This window comes from Xiphophorus maculatus, chromosome 22 (genome assembly GCF_002775205.1).
Source record: "Xiphophorus maculatus strain JP 163 A chromosome 22, X_maculatus-5.0-male, whole genome shotgun sequence".
Classification (NCBI taxonomy): Eukaryota; Metazoa; Chordata; class Actinopteri; order Cyprinodontiformes; family Poeciliidae; genus Xiphophorus; species Xiphophorus maculatus.
The window spans coordinates 5783761-5803974 of record NC_036464.1 but is presented as its reverse complement, the minus strand read 5'-3'; the positions used below and the strand labels follow the sequence as shown (position 1 = coordinate 5803974).

The 20214-nt window shown below is 37.3% G+C and overlaps 1 protein-coding gene across 1 annotated transcript; it reads right to left on the bottom strand.

Annotated features, from left to right (window-relative positions):
- Nucleotides 1–25: 25 nt before the first annotated feature.
- Nucleotides 26–19557, bottom strand: LOC102216463 (neutral amino acid transporter A). Its single transcript, XM_005795154.2, has 8 exons — nucleotides 18867–19557; nucleotides 12527–12569; nucleotides 11166–11231; nucleotides 8101–8267; nucleotides 7371–7604; nucleotides 7102–7296; nucleotides 6376–6510; nucleotides 26–5033 (listed from the first exon to the last, which is right to left on the bottom strand). Exons 1-8 carry the CDS (start codon nucleotides 19433–19435, stop codon nucleotides 4799–4801), a joined length of 1644 nt encoding a protein of 547 aa, XP_005795211.1. The 5' UTR covers nucleotides 19436–19557; the 3' UTR covers nucleotides 26–4798.
- Between the last annotated feature and the right edge of the window lie 657 nt (nucleotides 19558–20214).

Sequence of the window (20214 nt, the reverse complement as noted above, 5' to 3'; positions counted from 1 at the left end):
ATGATTAATAAATACACCACTCATGTCAAAAACAAAAAAGAAAACATCTTTAATGAAGACAGGCAGCAGGAATAACAGCAAACAGCTGTACAATGTTAGACACAGACATGTCACAGGTAGCATAGCAGTCATTTTAAGCACTAAAAATAAGAGCAAAAATTACTTACATTCTGTTTGAGAGGAAAAGTCTCCACAGGATTGAGGCTATAAAGTGTGTTCTTACGGTAGAAACATTGAAAACTGAGGGGGGTAAGTGTATAGTGTTAAAAAAAACAAGTAAAAATGATTCATAAAAGTTAAACAAATCACAATAAATTATCAAATATATATATATATATGGATATAAATTCCATGTACCACGTAGTCGTACAACTCAGTGTGAGGTTAATTAATCTGATATGTCTAATGACTGACACATTTCTTCATTTTTTTTAATTAAAGCAGACATTTGTGACATCTTTACTAAATGTCCACATTCCCAAGAGTCCACAAAAAAAAAAAAACTCACTGCAGTGGTTTTCACAGAATACACAATATCACATGAGCAAGCACTGGATCAGAATCACCTTCCGCTTCTTAATGTTAAATAACATGAATAAATAGGAAATGTTGCTTTGCACCACAGTATTTTTTATAGCATTTTCACATTACAGCCACTAGAGGGAGGCAGGGGTTTATTGGTCAAGTTGCAGTTTTCAAAGAGAGATTGTAGATTTGGCACAAACGACAACAGCACCAGATTATTCCCTCCAAAATAATCCAAAAATGAAAAGAGCACGCCGTGCAGAAACGTGGGGCTCACAAACAGCTGAGCTTTAAAAAAGAGGAGCAACAATGTCAACAACAGGAACTGATTTTCATTTAAAGAAGGATCAACCAGGCAGAGTAATAAAAATATGCAAGAAAACAGACAAGCTAACTTTTCCATACGACAAGGAATCAGGGCGAGGATAAGAAAAATAAAGTTATGAGAACAAACGTATAATATTACAAGAATAAAGTCGCACGAGAATGAAGTCAAAAATAATACAAGAAAGTTGTATTACGAGAATAAAGCCATAGTAGTACAAGAATAGATGCGAATTATACGAGAATAAAGTTGCAATAATATGAGAATAAAGTTTTAATTTTACGGGTATAGTCATATTACGAGAGTACTAGAATAACGTCGAAGTAAAACAAAAATAGTCAGATTAGGAGAATAAAGTACAAGATTAAACTCGAAATAATGCGAGTAGTCATTTTAAGAAAAATAAAGTCATATTAAGTTGTACAAGAATGAAGTCAAAATAATACAAGAAAGTTGTAGGATTACGAGAAACTAGAATTCATTTGAGAGTAAAGTTGCAATAATCTGAGAATAAAGTCATAATATTACGAGTATAGTCATATTACGAGAATAAAGTCGTAATATTATAATTATTCTCATGATACTACAACTTTATTCTCATATTATTTCGACTTTATTCTTCTAATATTATGACTCTATTCTCACAATTTTACTTTTTTTAGCGTGCCCCTGGTACTCCGTCGTACAACCAATATTAACTAAAGTTGGTAAAAGTCAGATTATAGGATTATGTGACACGAACGCACCAAGCCATATTTTTGTCACCATGTTTGGTTTTTAAACCAGACAAATATTATCGATAGCATCCTATAATGTCCAGTGTAGTTTAACAGCACAAAAAGATAAAACAATAGACAAAAAAATAATAATAATTATGTGAATTACGGCGTTTTGGTCCAGTGTTAGAGTGTAAACAGAGGGAGAACCTTTTATTTTAGTGTAACATATTTTCAAAACAGCCACCATTTTTTTTATCTGAGCGAAAGACTGGATCGCTTTTGTGTCGCCAAACAAAACAAGGTGCACCGATAATTTGCTTGATGTCAGATGAGATCCTGTCAGTATTTGTTGGAAAGCATAAACAGCGCTACAAATTTCACAGAGGTTTTTGATAATTAGTAGAAATTCTGCATTTTTACTGTTACTTAATTATGTAGTAGAGTTGTAAAGGTCAACATTGCTCACTTTAAGCAAAAATCTGAATTTCACATCTATTTTGATCCCCATAATTTTCTCGTCTTTTACCAAAAGTACCACAAATTTGCCAAATAACTTTTACACTTACAAGAATTTAAATTAAACTACAATATATTAAATAAGCAATATATAATTACTTCAATGTTTCAATTTATTATAACAAATAATTAAATGTAGAAAATTAAAATTTGAAATTATAATGTAAAAACAATTATTTCAGTATTTATTGAAGTACATGATTGAAACATTTAAAATTAGCATTTATTTCTTCATGTATGCATTTCCAGACTTATTTAAATTGCATAAACAAGTATTTTTCACAACTTATTTGTGTACTCAATTGTGGAAATCTTTACTAAAAATGACTAGAAAAAAAAGAATAAATACTGTAATATTTATACAGTCATTAAACAAATTTATTTAATGAAAGTGTTCAGCATTTAATTGTTTTCACTTAATGAAACATTTAAATCATTAAATCACTTAATGTATATCTTTAGAAGAAATTATTATGTATTTAACTTATTCACCATTATAGCTGCCATATTGAATTTAAAAATGGCTGCCAAATAAACATGTTTTCACTTATAACTGCTTTCGAATAACTGAACTGTACATTAGTGTTTCCACACAGTCAGCAAACATGTAATTATTGTCAAAATTTACATCCATTCCTTTCCATTCTGTATTTTTAATGTTTTCATTTTTACAGTGCTCTTGCTAGTTGTCTGTGTAACCAGGAAGTAGAATTACATAACAAATGGCACCCAGATTTAAATACAACATGGTGGCCATGACAGGGGCCATTTTGGTAGTTTTTGTGTCTTCACAAGTGTCAGGTTTTTAGCAAAAAGTGAACAATTACAGTAAAACCCATTTGATTTAACTGCTACATTATGACCCTTAGATGTCAGTTAATGTCCGAATATATAAAAATCACATTTTTAGTTATGCTTACAACTTGTTTTAACATAAAGTCTGCTAACTAAGGCAGTTTGACTAAAACTTAGCTAAAAGATGAATGCTATCCTAAATTAACCGTTAGCTGAATGTCAGCACTGCTTTAGCGGGTTAGTTAGCTAGCATACTCTACAAATTTGTCGCCAACATACTTTCCAAAAGTTTTTAGCAATACAGATAAAATACATTATAACAAATAAATTTAAAGATCAAGTCTGAAAAGAAAATTAGGCTGATAAGTTATTAAAAAGCAGCTAACATTCATTTGCTGCGATACCAGGCTAGCTGAGCTAGCAAGCTTGGTGAGCTAGCTGAGCTTTAAGGTAGTTGAGGTGTTAGTGTTTTTTTAAACCTCCTACAAAATTGGGAAATCAGCCTGAAAATAGGGAGCAAGCATCAAATCACTTTTTTTTTCCATGGTTTCAGATATCTGGAGATATACTTTTCACGATTTGGAGCCAAATTCAGCTGCAAATTCAACTCCATCTAATTATGAAACAAAAAATAATCTGTTATTTTCACTTGAAATAGCAGCTATCATCACTGTTTCCATCACACATGATCAAGCGATGGAATGTATAATTTACTCAAAACAATGTTGATAATTTCATTGCTATTCCTTTAAGGTCAATGATGGTCCTGCATTCTTCTTTTTGATGGTAGATACAAATAAAAGAATCCATAACGTTCAGAAAACAGAACATTAAAGGCTGTTTCTGTCTTTACTCTGCAGTGACTCTTAAAAACGTCCCCATCCATGTTAAAATCCAAAGTTTATGTGTTAATATGGCACATATACTCTACAACTGGCTGTAAAACAAACAAATCTGTTTAAAAAATAATAAAAGGTACAATAATCCAGTTGTATTTGTTTGAACCAATCCTTCAATTTTGATTCGCATTTTTGCTGATTAATCTAAGATGTAACTCAATTACAAAGAAAGAAAAGTAATCCCAAGCCATAATGCTGCCACCACCATGTTTGGCTCAAGCTAATCGATTTTTTGTGCTAACCGTATAGCGCAAAAAGGTTAAGTATATTGTATACCTGCTTTCCAAATGTTCCTGGTTGTTTCATCAAACTAAAACATCTTCTGCCAGTTACAGACGTGGTGTACAAATATTTAACACTGTGGATGTTTTTACACTCTTCTCCTGACTGATACCTTTGTGCAATAAAATCGTTTTGATGCTTTGTAACCTCTCTGCATTCTGTGGCTTTAGCAGAAGGATGAAAATGTGCTAATGTCAAAAAAACTAGCAGGACTTTATTTTAGTTTCACTATAAATAACTGAATCAAAAGTTTCAGGGTGTGCACATTTACTTTACACTTCATGTGGAAATAACTTTTAAATGATATATTAAGGAGTTTAAAATTAACATACTAAGCATTTTAATACGGTTTTGTGTAAATTTTGAGAGCTACTGTAAGTGAAGCAAACCAACCTTGAACATTTGTCGGAATGTTTCTGGCCTATTTTAGAGTTAATACGAGCAAAAAACTAAAAAAAAATGAAACCACTAACCGCTTATGCCGAGTATTTAATTAGAAAAATATTTCTGGATTGCATTATGTAATATCCTGAATTAGAATCCTGGATGCACTGCTGACAGACTCTTGATGACGTTTTCATTTTACCTTCATAGTTGTAAACTTTCCTTCTTGTTTTTTTTTTTTGTTTGTTTTTGTTTGTTGTTTTTTTTTAAAGGACATCGGGTCGCACTGATGCCCGATCAGCAGCAACATCACACATCTCAGGTCAGACGGTCAGAGAGAAGTCTGTCTGGGTTCACAGGACAGACTCGATGGCTTCGGGCATTCCCTCAGGGACTTTGGTTTGGCGCATGACAAGCGGCGATGTCTCCTCCTCCGCCTGAACGTTTGCCACAGATTCAACCTTGACTTCCTCCAGTTCCTCCGCTACTTCCTGTTGGTGCTTTTTCATTTCCAGCTGGTTGATGTGGTGGAGGATTCCTGCACCCAGAGCGTCACCCTCCACGTTCACCACGGTGGTGGTGCGATCCCTGAGCACAAAGAGGAAGAAACATGTATATTATTTTAAAAGCATTCTCAGTAGAGCTGCAAATAGGCCTACCACAATAAATTTTTCTGGATGGTAAACTGACCCAGAAGTTATTATACTAAATAATGTTGTTGTTTTGAGACCATTTCAGTGATATAGTGGAAATGTCATAATAAATGTAATAACACATTCCCAAACTTTACATTCAAATGAACATTAAACACTGAAACTGGAAGATATTTTAAATATCCAAAACAAATAAACAGAAATAACAAATAAAATTCATTATTTAATATTTGAATCATTGAGCTTGTTTTAATTTGTCATGTGATTGATTTATTGCTTATTGTGACAGGTCTAGCTCCAAATTGATATAAAATATTGTCACATTTCGTATATTTTTATTTAGCCACATAAACCACAAACAAAAAAATGCAAATGAATAATTCAATTTAATTGTACTGTCAAAAATGAAACAATGGCGTTCTTTTTTTTTTTTGCATTAACTAATTAATAATTGGACAGCAAAAGGTGCTTAGTAGGAGATATATTTGTATTTTTATTTATTAATTTGTTTCCACAATTTGAAGTAGGTGAAGCTAAAACTGACAATTGAGGAATTCTGGGTAAATAAGTAACAGACAAAGGTTTTTTCTTCCCCATTTTAAATGCAAATGTATATTTTTTGTAGAGTTTTGGCTTAATTACTGGCATTTAACAATTAATCAGTTACTAATTGTGTTGATTATTTCAATAATCGATTAATTGCGATTAATCCACTTAATCGTTTCAGCCCTAATTCTCTATGTTCTCGCTTTTTGATGTCATACTCCTCCTCTAGGAAGTGAACTTTTGCTCCATTAATGCCATTTTACTCCTGTTGTACTCAGAACTGGGAATTTCTGACGACCTAGTCAGAAAAATCAACTAGATTTCCTTCCAAAGTCAGAGTTCCCATTGGGAAACTGGGAGCAGCTTCGACTACCACAACTTATTCCTTGTAAGGCCGACTTCCAATATGGCCGCTCCGCTTCAATAACAGCAATATCTGGTGGAAGGATGTTTATATTACAAGACACACAAATAAGAATGCATCAAAAATCAATGTTACATGAAGCGTCTGAAACTACAAAACAGTACAAATAAAAAATTATGTTTGCTTATTGAAAGTAAAGCTTTAGATGATGTTTGCAAACAATGTCTATGGGTGCTGCCATGTTGAAATTCCAACTTTCAACTGGAAAGCAGCAAAAGAGTTGGTTTTCCTCTGGGAAAACTCTAGAAACAGCATTCCCTGCCTTACAACGTTGGGTGTTTTCCAGGGTGAGAGTAAATTTACTCACACAATCCAGTCGACGGCCAGCATGAGGGACAGATCGTTGGTCGGCAGGCCGATGGCCTCCAGGATGATGGCGATGGTGATGATGCCACCAGCCGGAATGCCTGCGGCGCCAACGCTGGAGGCTGTGGCCGTTACCCTACAAGTAGTCGCAACATGTAATGTAACCGTTTCAAAACAGATTAAAAACACGTGGAACCTCAGAATTAACGCTCTTAATTTTTCTCATATGTTTATACTAAAATAATTGATGAACCACGTGCAGGCATTTACATTCCAACGGATTTCACTACAAAAACACAAAATATTATTATTTACGGTCTGGTTTCTAGTGCAAACATCTTCGTACATTTGAAATATGTGAGTAATTAAGTCAGTAATTCCTTAAAATTGATGAAAATGTACCAGCTTTTAGTATTAGCAATTTTTCATCAATATTAAGAAATTACTGACTTAAGCTCCCGTTTCTTGTTGAAAAGTAACTTGTGAGTCAGTCTTGTCTTATTTTAAATATTTGTACTAGAAACTAGACCAAAAATACTTGGTAATATTTTGTGTTTCTATAGTGGTCAGAAGTCAACCAACTACTAAAAAGGGTTCACCCATATGTGATTTAATCTCAGAAAACATTAGTGAACAAACAGCATCATGAATATACAGTTATGTAGAAGTTTAATGGGTTCAATGGGTATTAACCGTTTCTGCATTGTAGTTTCTTAATAAAACTTACAAGATGGTGAAGATCTGTCCAGCGTTCAGCTCAGTATTGTTGAGCTGTGCGATGAAGACGGCAGCAATGCATTGGAAAATGGCTGCTCCATCCATGTTCACTGTCGCTCCAATGGGTAGGATGAAGCGGCTAATGCGCTTGTCCACACCGTTGTTTTCTTCCACACACTTTATCATTGAGGGAAGAGTTGCCGAACTGGTGAGAGGAAAAAAAACTTAGATGTTTCCTACATAGTTGATGTTGAGGAAGTCAGATGTATCAGTGGGTACCTGGAGCAGGTGGCGAAGGCGGTGGTGAAGGGTGTGATGAGGCCCGAAAGGAAGCTGAAGGGGTTCTTTCGGGTGAAGGCAAAGTAGATGAGGGGAAGAACAATGCCTCCATGGATGATGTGGCCCAGGATTGAAGCGAAAATGTATTTCCCCAAGCTAGTGACCAGAAGAACCACATCTTCCATTTCTACGATCTTACTCCCCACAAGAAACATGATGCCAAAGGGAATATACCTAAAAAAAATTAGAAGAAGTTACCATGAAATAAGATCGTGGTCAAGCTTTAAAGGAATAGAATAGGTCTATGGGCGGAACAAAACATATTCATAACATTTTTTGCACAAAATCATTCTTGGATAGTTAGATTTTAGTCTGCTCAGTTCTGCCTATGAGCTGTTTTAGGGACTCTGTCACTTTAAATCCAAATAAGCTGCTGCTCGCTCAGCTTGGGTTGCTAGGTGACTGGCTGGGCTTCCGCTGGGGTTACTAGGTAACGGGCTGGGCTTCCGCTGGGGTTACTAGGTGAAGGGTGGTGCCTACTGATTTGTGACCTTACTTTCAGGAGGTTTTTTTAAACAGCTCACTTTCAAGATACCAAAAAATATGAACTTATTGAATTTTTTAAGTGCTTGGGCTATTTTTAGAAGCACCAAAGATGCACATGGAAGTACAAAAAACGTGCAAAAAGTGAGTTTTGCATAATACTTCTCCTTTGTCCGTCCATACTTACCACATGATCCAGGACACCAGCACCATGGTGGCTTCGTTGAAGGCGTTGAAGAAGCGAATGAGCTCCTCTCCCTCCTCTCCAAGTATCCGAAGGGCAACGCCAAACACCATAGCAAACAGCACCAGACCAAGGATGTTCATACCATCGGCTTCAGTTCCAATCGGCACCTAAAACGTCCAGAAACTGTAAGAATCTGTTCAAACTTAGCAGATGTTGATAAAAACTGTGAAAGATTTCAATTAAAACATACACGAAAATACTTTAGCATGTTTTGACAAGTTTATTTGGAAGATTTCTAGTCAATTTTCCCAAAGCCACCCAGATCATTGAATTTTATTTTCTGACTGGATCATTAAGCCAGCCTAAAATGCTGTAAAGAGGCAACAAACTTAATGTTTGCAAAATATTTCAATATAATTCAATACTTGGGTGCCCAAATAAAACTGTACAATACATATATATATATATATATATATATATATATATATATATATATATATATAGCTATATATATATAGCTTTTTTTTCTTATTCAACTTTTGCAATCCAGTTATCAATTGGTTAATCTGAAAATAATCAAAAGATTTCCCTTGCACTGTATTGATGTCAAGTCGAGGGGAAAGGGCTGAGCTTTTCACATGTTCATGTATTTTTATAGCTACAAATACAAAGTGAAATACCAGTTAGCTACACACAACATGGCAGCAACATGTATGGACCAGGACTGTATTTTTAAAAATGTTTCCACAACAGCAGTTGCTCAGTTAGTCTGAGCCTTTTACGGCAAAGTAAACTCGTTGAACAGGAGTTTATCCAGCAGGCTGTAGTTTGTACAACGCCTCCTACTATAGAGAGAACGCGCATGGTTGCACAACAGCCATCAGGTCTGGGGCATCAGGGAGGATTCAGTGAACTGGGTGATGGGAATCAATGAGGACAGAGACAAATCCTGAGTTAAATCCCTTCACAGTGTGCTGAGCTCTCCCACAGCCTGACCATCTCTGTCCAGTCCCACACTCATCCACCAATGCCAAGACCAGTTTCCCCAATGGTAAGCCAGGATGCAGGGATTTCGAAGAACATTTTGTTCAAATAGAAGAAAATTAGAATTACTGTTGTCAATCAATTAAAAAATCTAACCAGATTAATCTCTTTGTAACCTTAAAATATGGCCCCTCTTCCTGCCGCACTCCAACCAATTAAAATCCAAACAATTACCTCATTTTCTTTAAGCAGAAAGCAGGTAGTGTAATCTAAGGGAAACTTACTCCACTGCCATGCTTACAAGTAGTAGCAAATGTGTTTAGAAGAAAACTGACTCATAAAATATACCATATTTTTCAGACTATAAGCTGCTACGTTTTTCCCACGCTTTGAACCACGCGGCTTGTAGTCCGGTGCGGCTTCTCTGTGGATTTTTCTTCAACCAGCAGGGGGCTCTATAGCAAGAAGTGAATCATTGGAAGTCAAAATTGGAAATCAAAGAAGAAAGTGCTGATTTTCATTTAGAACAAACACATGCTAGCAGCAGGCACGACGGAGAAATGTTTTTAAACTCATACGCCCTCATCATGGAAACAACATGAAGAAGGTCATACGATGGAGCTTTTAAGTTGAAGATTATTGATGTGGCAGTACAGGAGGGAAATAGAGCCGCTCCACGTAAGCTCGCCGTGAACGAAACCATGGTTCGGCGCTGGATAAGCAGAGCTGCGTCCTTAATAGCAGATTTAGTAAGGAAAACTGAGAGTGGCGGAGACACCAGCGGCTTAAAGCCCTGTGCGGCTTATATATGTACGTTTCCAGTTTTTGGGTTTTTTTTTACTTTGTGGGTGCGGCTTATAGTAAGTTGCTCTCTATATTCCGGAAAATACGGTATTTTATTTTGTAATTCTCAGGTACCCCACCCTCTTTCTGATGCCGCCCTGGGCAACTGCCCATATAACCCATCAAAAACCACCACATTCTAAAAAGAAATGTTTTACTGTCTCAAACCAAATATTCTTAGTTTTCCAGATTCTTATATTCAGTAAGGCTTAAAGGAGGTTATTTTGTTTTATACGTTAAGAAACTCTCCATTTATTTCCAACGGGATTTGTGCGATGAGGCGACAGTTGCTTGTCTTCCTCCAGCGTAATTCGTGCACACGCAGGCTTGCAACGCAACACAAAAATGTTGAGAAATGTTCAACTTTTGTCGCCGTCTGCTGTCGTGGAAACCGCTCATCGCTTCCCAATAACGCGCCGCTATGAGGCCTCTGGCTCAAAATAGTAGTTAGATTAATCTGAATTATTTAATTAAATTCAATTCAAATTAAGAATTGCTTTACTGAACCCAAAGGGAAATTAAATTTCATTGTAACTCATATGAAGTCAAATTTTTCTACGTAATTGTAGATAGTGATGGCTGTTGGCAGGGAAGATCTCTTGTAGTGAATTTGAAGTAGTAACACGTAATAATAATTACACGTTAAAATTTTCAGATTAATCGCATGTGTTAAAGTTGACAGCCCTGTTAGAAATACATTTATAAAAATGCAAATAAATGATTCAATTTCTTTTTTTAAATAAATAAAATTGCCTAAAATGCAAGAACATAGCATTCCTTTAGTGTACGCTAAAGAAAAAAATACTTCAAACATCAACATGTGTAAAGTTCAGGCCTTTCTGCTTAACATAAATACAGCGATATGTTTTTGGATTAACCAATTAATTACTGCTTAGCAGAAGGTGCTTGATATGTTTTTTTTTGTTTGTTTTTTTTTTACAGAATTTGAACCAGATGAACCTGAAACTAGGCCACTGGAACATATTTACAGATTTAAATTACAACACTTAGGACTGCTATGATGTTCAGTTGTAGAAACATTTCATCACCAGCCTTGAACCTACTCTCCCTAAATCAAGTCTTCCCTTGGTGCGGCACGAATTGCTTATTCAGCGAGTCTGCACCACCGGCAGACTCACCAAGTGGTCACCAAGCAAACAGAGATAAGCGTCTGAAGTGTGTTTCAGAAACACAACATCTGGCATTTCACGTTCAGGAAACATGATTTCAGTGCTTACCTTTTGATACAGGGTTGTTCCATTGGTGTCGTTCCCCACAGCGACCATTTTGTAGTCCGTGGCATACTAGAACATAAAAAACAAAACAAAACACATTGTGTTACTTAAAAATTAAGTCCATTTAGACTCATTTGGGTTTGTTTTATGCACTGCGGATAAAGTCATTGCAGCATGCAAAAATTGCAATAAAAATTTATCTGGTCACTGTTTTTTCTCAAATATTTAAAGAAAATGCAGCTTAAGAGAAAATATTTTTGTCACAGTGCTACTTGATGCACTATTGGCTGGCGTCTGCAAAGCAGCCAATACAGGTGCGCCATTCATTTTCCCTCATTCTGATTGGCTGTATCCCCAAGAGTTAAAATAAAGCAGAAACTGGCTTCTGCTGTGGCGCTAAGACTGCTTCTATTAGTGCATTAATCAGGTATATTTGGTGCTTGGACTATTAAAAAAGGCACTTATAAAATTTTTTAGAGGATGCATTTATGGATTTTAGCGACCTTTATGAATGCCAAATATCCACTGTAATGGTATTTGATAAATTAACCAGCACAGGCAACATTTGTTCATGTAAATTCTCCTCACTTAGTTACAGAGTACCTCAGTTCACTGCTTGGCCCAGTTTTCTAGACAGGATAGAATACATATCCATGATTATGCCGATGACACTTTGCTATATTTATCCAATTTGGATTAACTCTACCAATCTTGTTGGTGGCTACAACAAGAAATTTCAACTTTAACATTTATATAAATATATATCCTTAAATTTTTTTGTAGCTTTTAGCAGGTTTGTGAAAATCTCCCGTCTTCACAAACAAAGACATGTTGTTTAACCCACTTTTGGCCCCCTTCCACTGTGTTTGTTAGTAGGATTTATTCAACTCTGTGCTTACTGACCAGTGTGTGAGTTTATAATTCAGAGACGAATTCGAATGACCAACTTCGAACGCTTTGACAGCTGTAATTGGATGCACTTTGCCTTGAGAGTGTTTGTGCTGCCATTTTGCGTCTAACATCCTTAAATATTGAGTTTTCCTTATTTTTGTTTAGCTTAAGCAAACAGCAAACATAATTACGTGAAATGAAGCAGGCACAGTTCCAGAGAGGGTTGCTAGGATAGCTGGAGCTAAATTGTTTTGCCATGGCAACGATTGCTAGAGAGAGCAAGGGTAGTTAAGGAAAAAAAAAAAAGAAAGAAGTTTGCACGAGCAGGAGCGACCAGCTGGGCCTTTGAGTGGTTTTGTAAATTATCCTGGAGTGGCATCCACGTGGTTGTGGAAATAAATTAGGACAAACAATCCAACACAAGCAATTAAACAAAAAAAAAAAAAGAAAACCAACAGAGAGGAGACACTTACAGAACGGAAAGCAGCCGCCACCAGGTTCGATGGAAACAAATTCCTGAGAAAAGGAAGAGGAGAAAAACAAATTAGAAGTAGATAAAAATCAGAGCCGTGGTGATGCAGTTTGTCCTGAGTCAATGGGTTTAATCAACCACAAGCTGAAGCGACTAGAAAAGGAAAAGGCATCAGTATTCCAACCGGAGCCTCAATAAACGGATCCAAACATTAGCTTTTCCATCAAACTCCCTAAAAACAGCCAATTTTGGCGCTTCATTTCACATTTATTATTATTATTTGATCATTCTGATCACACTGGGAGAAAACCCAGAAATCAGGTGCCCAGTTATACATTTAAAAGGAAACTGTGTTCATTTAGATCCTAATTTGTTTTGTTGTTTTTGTTGCACTAGTAGTCTTTATTCATCAACAGCTCAACAAGAACAAGGATCAAGAAAGAAAAGACATGCAGCTGAGCCTGTTCATGATCATTTCCAAGTGATATAATTGTAATAGTGCAAAAAAAAAAACATTCTCAAAGATCAGTACATTTTAAATTTTATTGAACATTTAACAGTGGAACTGGAAGACATTTTAAATATCCAAAATTAATAAACAAAAAACACAACAAATAAAATGAATTAGGAAGTCTCTGTAAACAAAATAATCCTTCAAAAAAATGAATAGTTGAGACCAAAACACCCAGACATAATAAATGAAACTCACTAATATTTTGATGTGTACTAATCACACTTTGCTAAATGTAATGTTAGATTAATAATCTGATTTAAAAAATAATACAATTTTAACCCATTAGCAACTAAAATCAGAAGGTATGAGGCACCATTTATGCTAAATTAATTAAACAATTATTAAGTAGTAAATAAAGAAAAAACATGTAAAATTCAATGTTTCTCTACATATTCAGGAGAACATTTCTGGAGTTTTCTCCTGCTGAGTTTGTTATCAGGGCTGTAAGATAAGCATACTGGGAGTATTGGAAAGGCTTTCATTCCTCCATTTGTTTCCAAGTTTCTGAAACTTCATCTGCTGAGATCGCGCTTTCTTGTGCAAGAAAGCAGACACTGTTCATGTTTGTTTCCACCGTCGCTCAACAGCCCGGCAACTGGGGTCACCTAATAATCCCAGTAAACTTTGCCCTCAGTTACTGGGCTGAATGTTGATTCAGTTCATTCACGTCCTCAGCTGCAAGCCTTCCTCTGCTACCTGAGGGGAAATGTGAAATTCCTGCAGGAATAATGTCAGGTTTCCCTCTCATCACATGACGGCGGTGGATTTCCAAAGCTGAGAAGCGGCATGTTTTTCCCACAGTGCAGCGAGATCCGGACAGGTTTTCCATTTTTTCCTCAAGGTTGTCACATGTCGGTTAAAGCTGAACATCATATAAGCTAAAATTTATAGGATTTAAATTCATTCACTGCAGAATCTAGAAAAATCAGTCAAGGAGTTTTATTTTAACCTTAAATAACACCTTATTTGGTTATAATCTGATAGAAATATGATAAAATAGAACCTTTAGCAAAAATGTAACCACAGCTTTTTCAGGACATTAATTCTGGATTTATAAAATGTGCCTAAAAATAAATCCTAAATAAGTTTCCAAAGCGGAAAAATATTCAAATTTACTTTAATTTGCAGTATAAAAGAATTATATAAATGTAAAGATGCAGTAACTTTTAAGTATATACATATTTTTTTATATATCTATTGAAACTGCCAGCATGCCGTGATAGTAAAACATGAAAAAAAAAATTACGAAATTGAGCTCCTCTACCTTCTCCCTGCTATCCTGGAGCCAGGAGGCCGGTCTTAGCGCTGTCAATCATGTCCGTGTGCTGCCACTGACACAGGCAGCTCTCTGCTATGCTACAGCCTGTTGTGAATGCTAAGGCTAGTTAGCATAGCCACCGATGAGGGCAGATAAACGGTTGTCCTGTAACAGTAAGTTGCTTCTCCACCATTAGCACATTTAGCAGCACGTATGCGAGCTTGATTGAAAGTGCTAAGAATCTCCTTCTGGCTTTGGTTGGATGTTTTAGTTAACTAAAATAACCTTGCCTCCAAAGGAAGTATTTCTAAATCTTTTTTCACATTTCTACTAGAAAGTCCTTAACTTTTAGTTTGGTGTCCAAACTAAAATTTTATTTGTTTTCCCCCAATTAAAAAATAAAAAATATTACTGTACATTTTTTCTCTTTTACCTGCACAACAATAAATGAAACATGTAATATTTTATGTTTACAGTTATTGAACTTTTTAAGGCTTATTATTTTCCATTTATTAAGTCTATAAAATGTTTTTAGTTTATTCCCAGCAACAAAAGTCCAAATTTTCTTTCATGACCTTTGCTGTAATGGATGGTTCTGTTTTTGAATAAAAACATGCTTAATGTTTGTGGCACAACTAATAATAGTAAAAGGCTAAATCAAGAAAAATTAAGATATAAACTTACCATAAAAAATATCCTAAAAAAAACACGTGTCAGGCAATCAAATTTGTGCCCTTCTTTATTCTTTAATTGTAGTCAGTGGCCACAAATGGCCGCCGGGCCGCACTTTGGACACGGCTGCCTTAACCAGACCTGTTTTCAGAGTGGAAACCAGAGGCTTAGAGGAGGTCAGGGGTCACCAGAGTTGTTCGGATTCATACTCTGGGAAGAACACATGGTGTAAAGAGAGCAAATGGTTTTCTTTCTGGTGAAAAAAAACTCCTGAAAGATACAAAATTACATCCGAGATTTTGTTTATGGCTACTTTGTGAACTAAAGCTTGGTGAAAACCGAACTGGTTCAGGTCTGAGTAGAATAAATGTGATGAAACAATAACACCGAGAAAGATTTGACGTGGACGGATTCAAAACTAAAAATGTTGGCATCAATCTCAGAAAACAAAAAGCTTCTAGGAAATCGAGTCCAGTTCTCCGAGTGAGTTCAGAGGCGGTTCGACCCGCCTGAGGAGTTCGGCTGGGAACTGGACTCAGACAATGCCTTTGCTGTGATGATAAGGCAGAAATGCTGAGAGCAGCAGGGTTCAGTTTGTTCTGCAGGGAGCTAAGATACACTTTCCTGCTGCAACAGCTGTCAGCCTTCCCTCACTGTGTGGGAACTTATTATTAGGGCACTGAGCAGACTCGTATTAGTAACCCGAGGCTAAATGAGAATAAACTCACTCTTTCAACTTTTAAATACCAACATTTACTTTTGTAGTTCTCAAATTAAACACTGCAAATGACACAAACCAGCTGTGTTCCTCATATATTTATATAATAAACTGCTAATTTTATCTTGAGTTAATCTTGTGAATCTACATGAAGTTTTTTTATTGTAGTTCATCTTTATTTCTTTGTGACTTTTTGTCTAATTCGGTTAGTTTTAATTACTTTTTGGAGTGTGTTTGCTAATTTGTGTTGACCCTTCTGGACCACCGCTAACACTAAAATTATGCTAACACAAAAGCTGTGCTAAGAAGTTTAGCACAGCTTGTGTGTTAGCATACCTTCCATTTTTTGTTATGAAGTGGTTTTTACTTTGTTGACCCTTCCGGGCCACTGTCTGGTAACTGTGGGTCAAGCAGTTGTCAGGCTGAGGATCATTTACCCCATTTAACAAACACCCACGGACCACCTAACTTGAGATTTCCCCTCCAGTACACAGCATCTTAATATATACAAACTGAAATTAAAATATTACACTCTTAACTCATTGTCTTTGTTTCTCCTAATGTGAAAGGTGGAGCTGTTTTGTAAATGTGATTGGCCACAATAAAACCATGAACACGTCTGTCTACTCAGGGCGTTTTGAGTTATTTACAGATTCTAAACTTTCCAATGACAAGTCGAAATCAAAAAAGGTCTTTACTACAAGTGCAGGGTGCACTAATGGGGCTATTTGTCATTTAAATAGCCCAGCATAAATAATTTTATTTTAGGTGTTAAGATGCAGTTAGTCAGATGCAGCTCTGTTCACCGCCTCCTCACCGACATGAGATCTGCACGCCTGCAGCATGCTGTGTATCCTGACGCTTTTAGAAAACAAAAGTCTTGCAACTCACCCTGAGAAACTTTCCACCAGTTTTATTTATAGTGATCTGGTCTCAAACCATTTATCCATTATTATTTTTAAACACAACCCTTTGGTAAGCTAGCTGTAGCGCCACACTTTGAACTAACGTCATAGCATATAAATGGATGTTTACATGCAGTACCTCGTCGAACACCAGGGGGCGCCCGCGGTCAGTATTACGGCAAAAGAACTATGCAAATTCTGTCCGTTTACCATTAATGTATATAACATGAAATTTAGCCAAACAAAAAAAGAAATGTTTTGTAAATCCTGTCAGCATTAATATTCCTGCTTCTTTAATTGTATTTATACACTGAAAAAAATTAATTGGAGCTCCAACTTCTAAAAACTGAGTTAATTTGTTGCATGTAATCAAATTATGTTTGTCAAACTTACTTTATTTACATTTGTTTGAAATGGCAACTTAATATATTTACTTTGGTAAATTAGACTTTTTTTACTTGTAACAAATTAACTCTTTTTTAAGTTGCATCACTTGTTTTCCTTTATCAGTGTAGAAAACGCCAAGCAGAAAATATAATAGATGCGATGATCCATGAATCTCAGACGCAGTTGTGGGATAAAAATAAATAAATCAAAACAAAGACAATAAGAAAGTAAGTACCCTGAATTCAACTATTTTATGGCTTATTGTTTTATCTAATCAAATCCAGTGTCATGACTTGAAAACTTTTTGTCTGATCCATTAACTTTTTAATAACTTTTGATTCTTATTCCGAATAAATACAGTTTAAAAATAGGCATGTCTGTTCACATTTTGTTTCCACTTTTTTTCTTTTTCAAGCTAAACACTAAAAATTGCCTAAATAAGTTAAAATTTGCAAAGACGACCCGGAAAACCCAAAAGCAGTGACCATCCGGAGTCTAACTGAGTGCAAACTTTTTCATGTGACGGCCAAGCAGGGCAGAGAGCCCCTTCTTGATTTGAATTGCAAATCAAAGCTGTAGTTGCACAACACTGATGGGTCCACTCCTGAAAGGGGAGATTAGATTGAACGACCACCCCTCTGAATCCTGCATGACCCAGTTAGAGCGCTGCTGACTTGTAAACTTCAGGGTACCGTGACCCGCACACCAACGGTCAGTCAGGTGGATTTAGTAGCTCATTACGACCTCTAATGTGGTTTAGATGCTGCTCCTCTTCCTCTTTTCCTCTGCGGAAACTGAGCATTTCAATGACCCACAGCGACTGATACATGCAGCTGTTAAAGCATCAGTAGAAACCGTTTCTGGGGCGTCCTATTGTGTGTAGAGCATAGAGTGTTCGCCTCGTACAGCCATATAGGTCGAACCCGACCTTTCCCTCCTCTCTCTGCCCAGGTTCCGTCTAATTATGGCCAAGAAACGCCACAAAGAAATATGCATAGAAGAGTCCGTCGCTGCTTCTCGCAGCAAGACAACTGTAGCTTGAAGAATTAAGCTCCATTTTATTCCTTTTAAAGACGCAGTTTAATCCAAAATCGACTATTTTGAGCTTCACATAATGTTATTCCATCATCAAAAACACACCTGGAATGTTGACTGGACTCTTCCATTCATATAGAGAAATCCTTTAATTTCCATTCAGCTGTGCAAAAAGCCTGGATGGACTTAGCCCCGCCTTCGAGACGCAGCCCCTCCTCAGAGCTGCATTTTCCAATCTACGCAGCTTGTCAATGTTAGAAAATATCTGAGATTAATCTCAAAATGTATTAAGCTTTTCTAAGATTTTTTTTTAGATTCTTCAAACTCAGACATTTTCTTGTTCCCCAGCCCCCCAAAGAAAACGCCAGAAAGATTTTGAAAGAAAAATTTGCAGGCAATGTTTTGACTTTTCAATCTCAGAAATTTCCAGGTTGTTTTCTACAAATTTTCTGAGCTTAATCTGAACATTTCTGAGTATTTTTCCTGGCAAATTTTAGATTTTTGGAGCGCGGAAGTTTTTTTGTTTCTTCAAATCATGCTAACACGGAAGTTATGCTAGCAAGATTAGCATAACTTCCGTGTTAGTTAACTAGCATAACAACAAAGTTACATAACTTTGTTGGTATGCTAACAGAAAGTATATGTTAGCAGAACTTTTTGTTAGCTTTTTGTGTTATTTTTGGTGGAAACGCCAACAAAGTTTTATATCTATACTCCTGTAAGTTTTGTTTGTTTGTTCAAAGTATGTTGTATTTAATGTAGAAGGATTTTCTCCAACATGTCTGATAGAGCAAAGCGGTGAAAGATCCCTTTCCCTCAGCGTGAAGTAGCGGGGTGGTGGTGTGGTCGTACCTGGCCAGATCCAGGAAGGAGTCGGTGGTCTCCTTGTTGCTGCTGACGCTCTCCAGACCCAGGCTGTTGGTGTTCAGGGCTCCGGCGCCCACCCCCGGTTTGATGATGAAGGCCAGCGCCACCCCGATCCCGGAGGCGATCAGCGTGGTCACTAGGAAGTAGGCGACTGCGATGCCGCCCAGCTTGCCCAGGGAGCGGGTGTCCAGGCTAGCGGCGCCGGACACCAGGCTGCAGACCACCAGCGGCAGGATGATCATCTTCAGCATCCGCAGCAGCATCTCTCCGGGGAAGGCGAAGTGGCTCATCTGCGCTTTGCTCAGGTTCATGCCGCGGACCAGCATGCCGAGCCCGACGCCCACCAGGACGCCGGAGACGGTGAGGATCACCAGCAGGTTCCTGCTCAGGAACCGGGTCAACCTCTCCTTGAAGCCCCGCTTCTTCTTCTTCTCCTTCTCCTCCTGCTGCTGCTGCTGGTCCTCCTCAACGGGCTCCTCGCTGTTCTCCAGCATCCGGGCGGTGGACGCGGAGCTGGGCATGGCGTGCCCGTTGATCTCGCTCTTTTTCTCCATCTTTTTTTTCCGAGCGGCTCCACGCAGCGTGGGTCGAGTGCTCACAGACGGAGTGGTCGGCTGTAAAGTCTGAGCGCAGAGGGGGCGCGGTTAGCCAATGGAGAGGGGGCGACGACGCACAAAGGCAATGGCGCATGCGCATTTAGCCCACTTCTTTATGGCAGGAGCAAATGATGCAAGAGCTGAGGAGATTGCTAGGGTCTCACTGTGATCAATAAGATGGATGATCAGCCCAATAAGTACCAAGAAAACTCTAAGACGTGCGCAGTTTGCGTCAAAACTTGTAACCAACAAGTGTTTTATGCAAAGATTAAGACAAGAAGAACCTACAGGTGTGAATTATTGCATATTTTGGTATCTATCCTTTAAGAGAGGGGTGTCCAAAGTGCAGCCCGGGGGCCATTTGTGTTCCCCAGCTCCATGGACCTTACCAAGCTCCGTGACCGCAAGTCTCACAAACAAAGCCTTGGAGCGTTGTTTCTATGTAAACATGACTGGATTAGTGCATCATTTCTACCGGATTTTCACAATATATCAGCTACTACAATGGACAGAGGAACTAACAAGTTCATGTCATCATCTGGGAGGAGGTTACTGGTTTCTCAGTCACAAGCTGGTTGCAAACATGAGGCCAGCAGGTGTCAGTCAGTTATGGTAGATCTGAAATTTGGTTTGATGACGTCAATATGAGAAGCTGCAGACTGATAGGAGGAACCAAAGAGCTCTGTAAAGGCAAAGGCAAATCTTCTGAAGCTGGGATATAATTAATTTAATTTCAC

Coding starts and splice junctions, on each gene's coding strand:
- LOC102216463 (XM_005795154.2), bottom strand. CDS start 19,435: ATGGAGAAAAAGAGCGAGATCAACGGGCACGCCATGCCCAGCTCCGCG. Junction 7,297..7,370: donor GCCTTCGCCACCTGCTCCAG/GTACCCACTGAT, acceptor TCCTCTCACCAG/TTCGGCAACTCTTCCCTCAA. Junction 5,034..6,375: donor CTGGCCGTCGACTGGATTGT/GTGAGTAAATTT, acceptor CTTTGTGCTCAG/GGATCGCACCACCACCGTGG.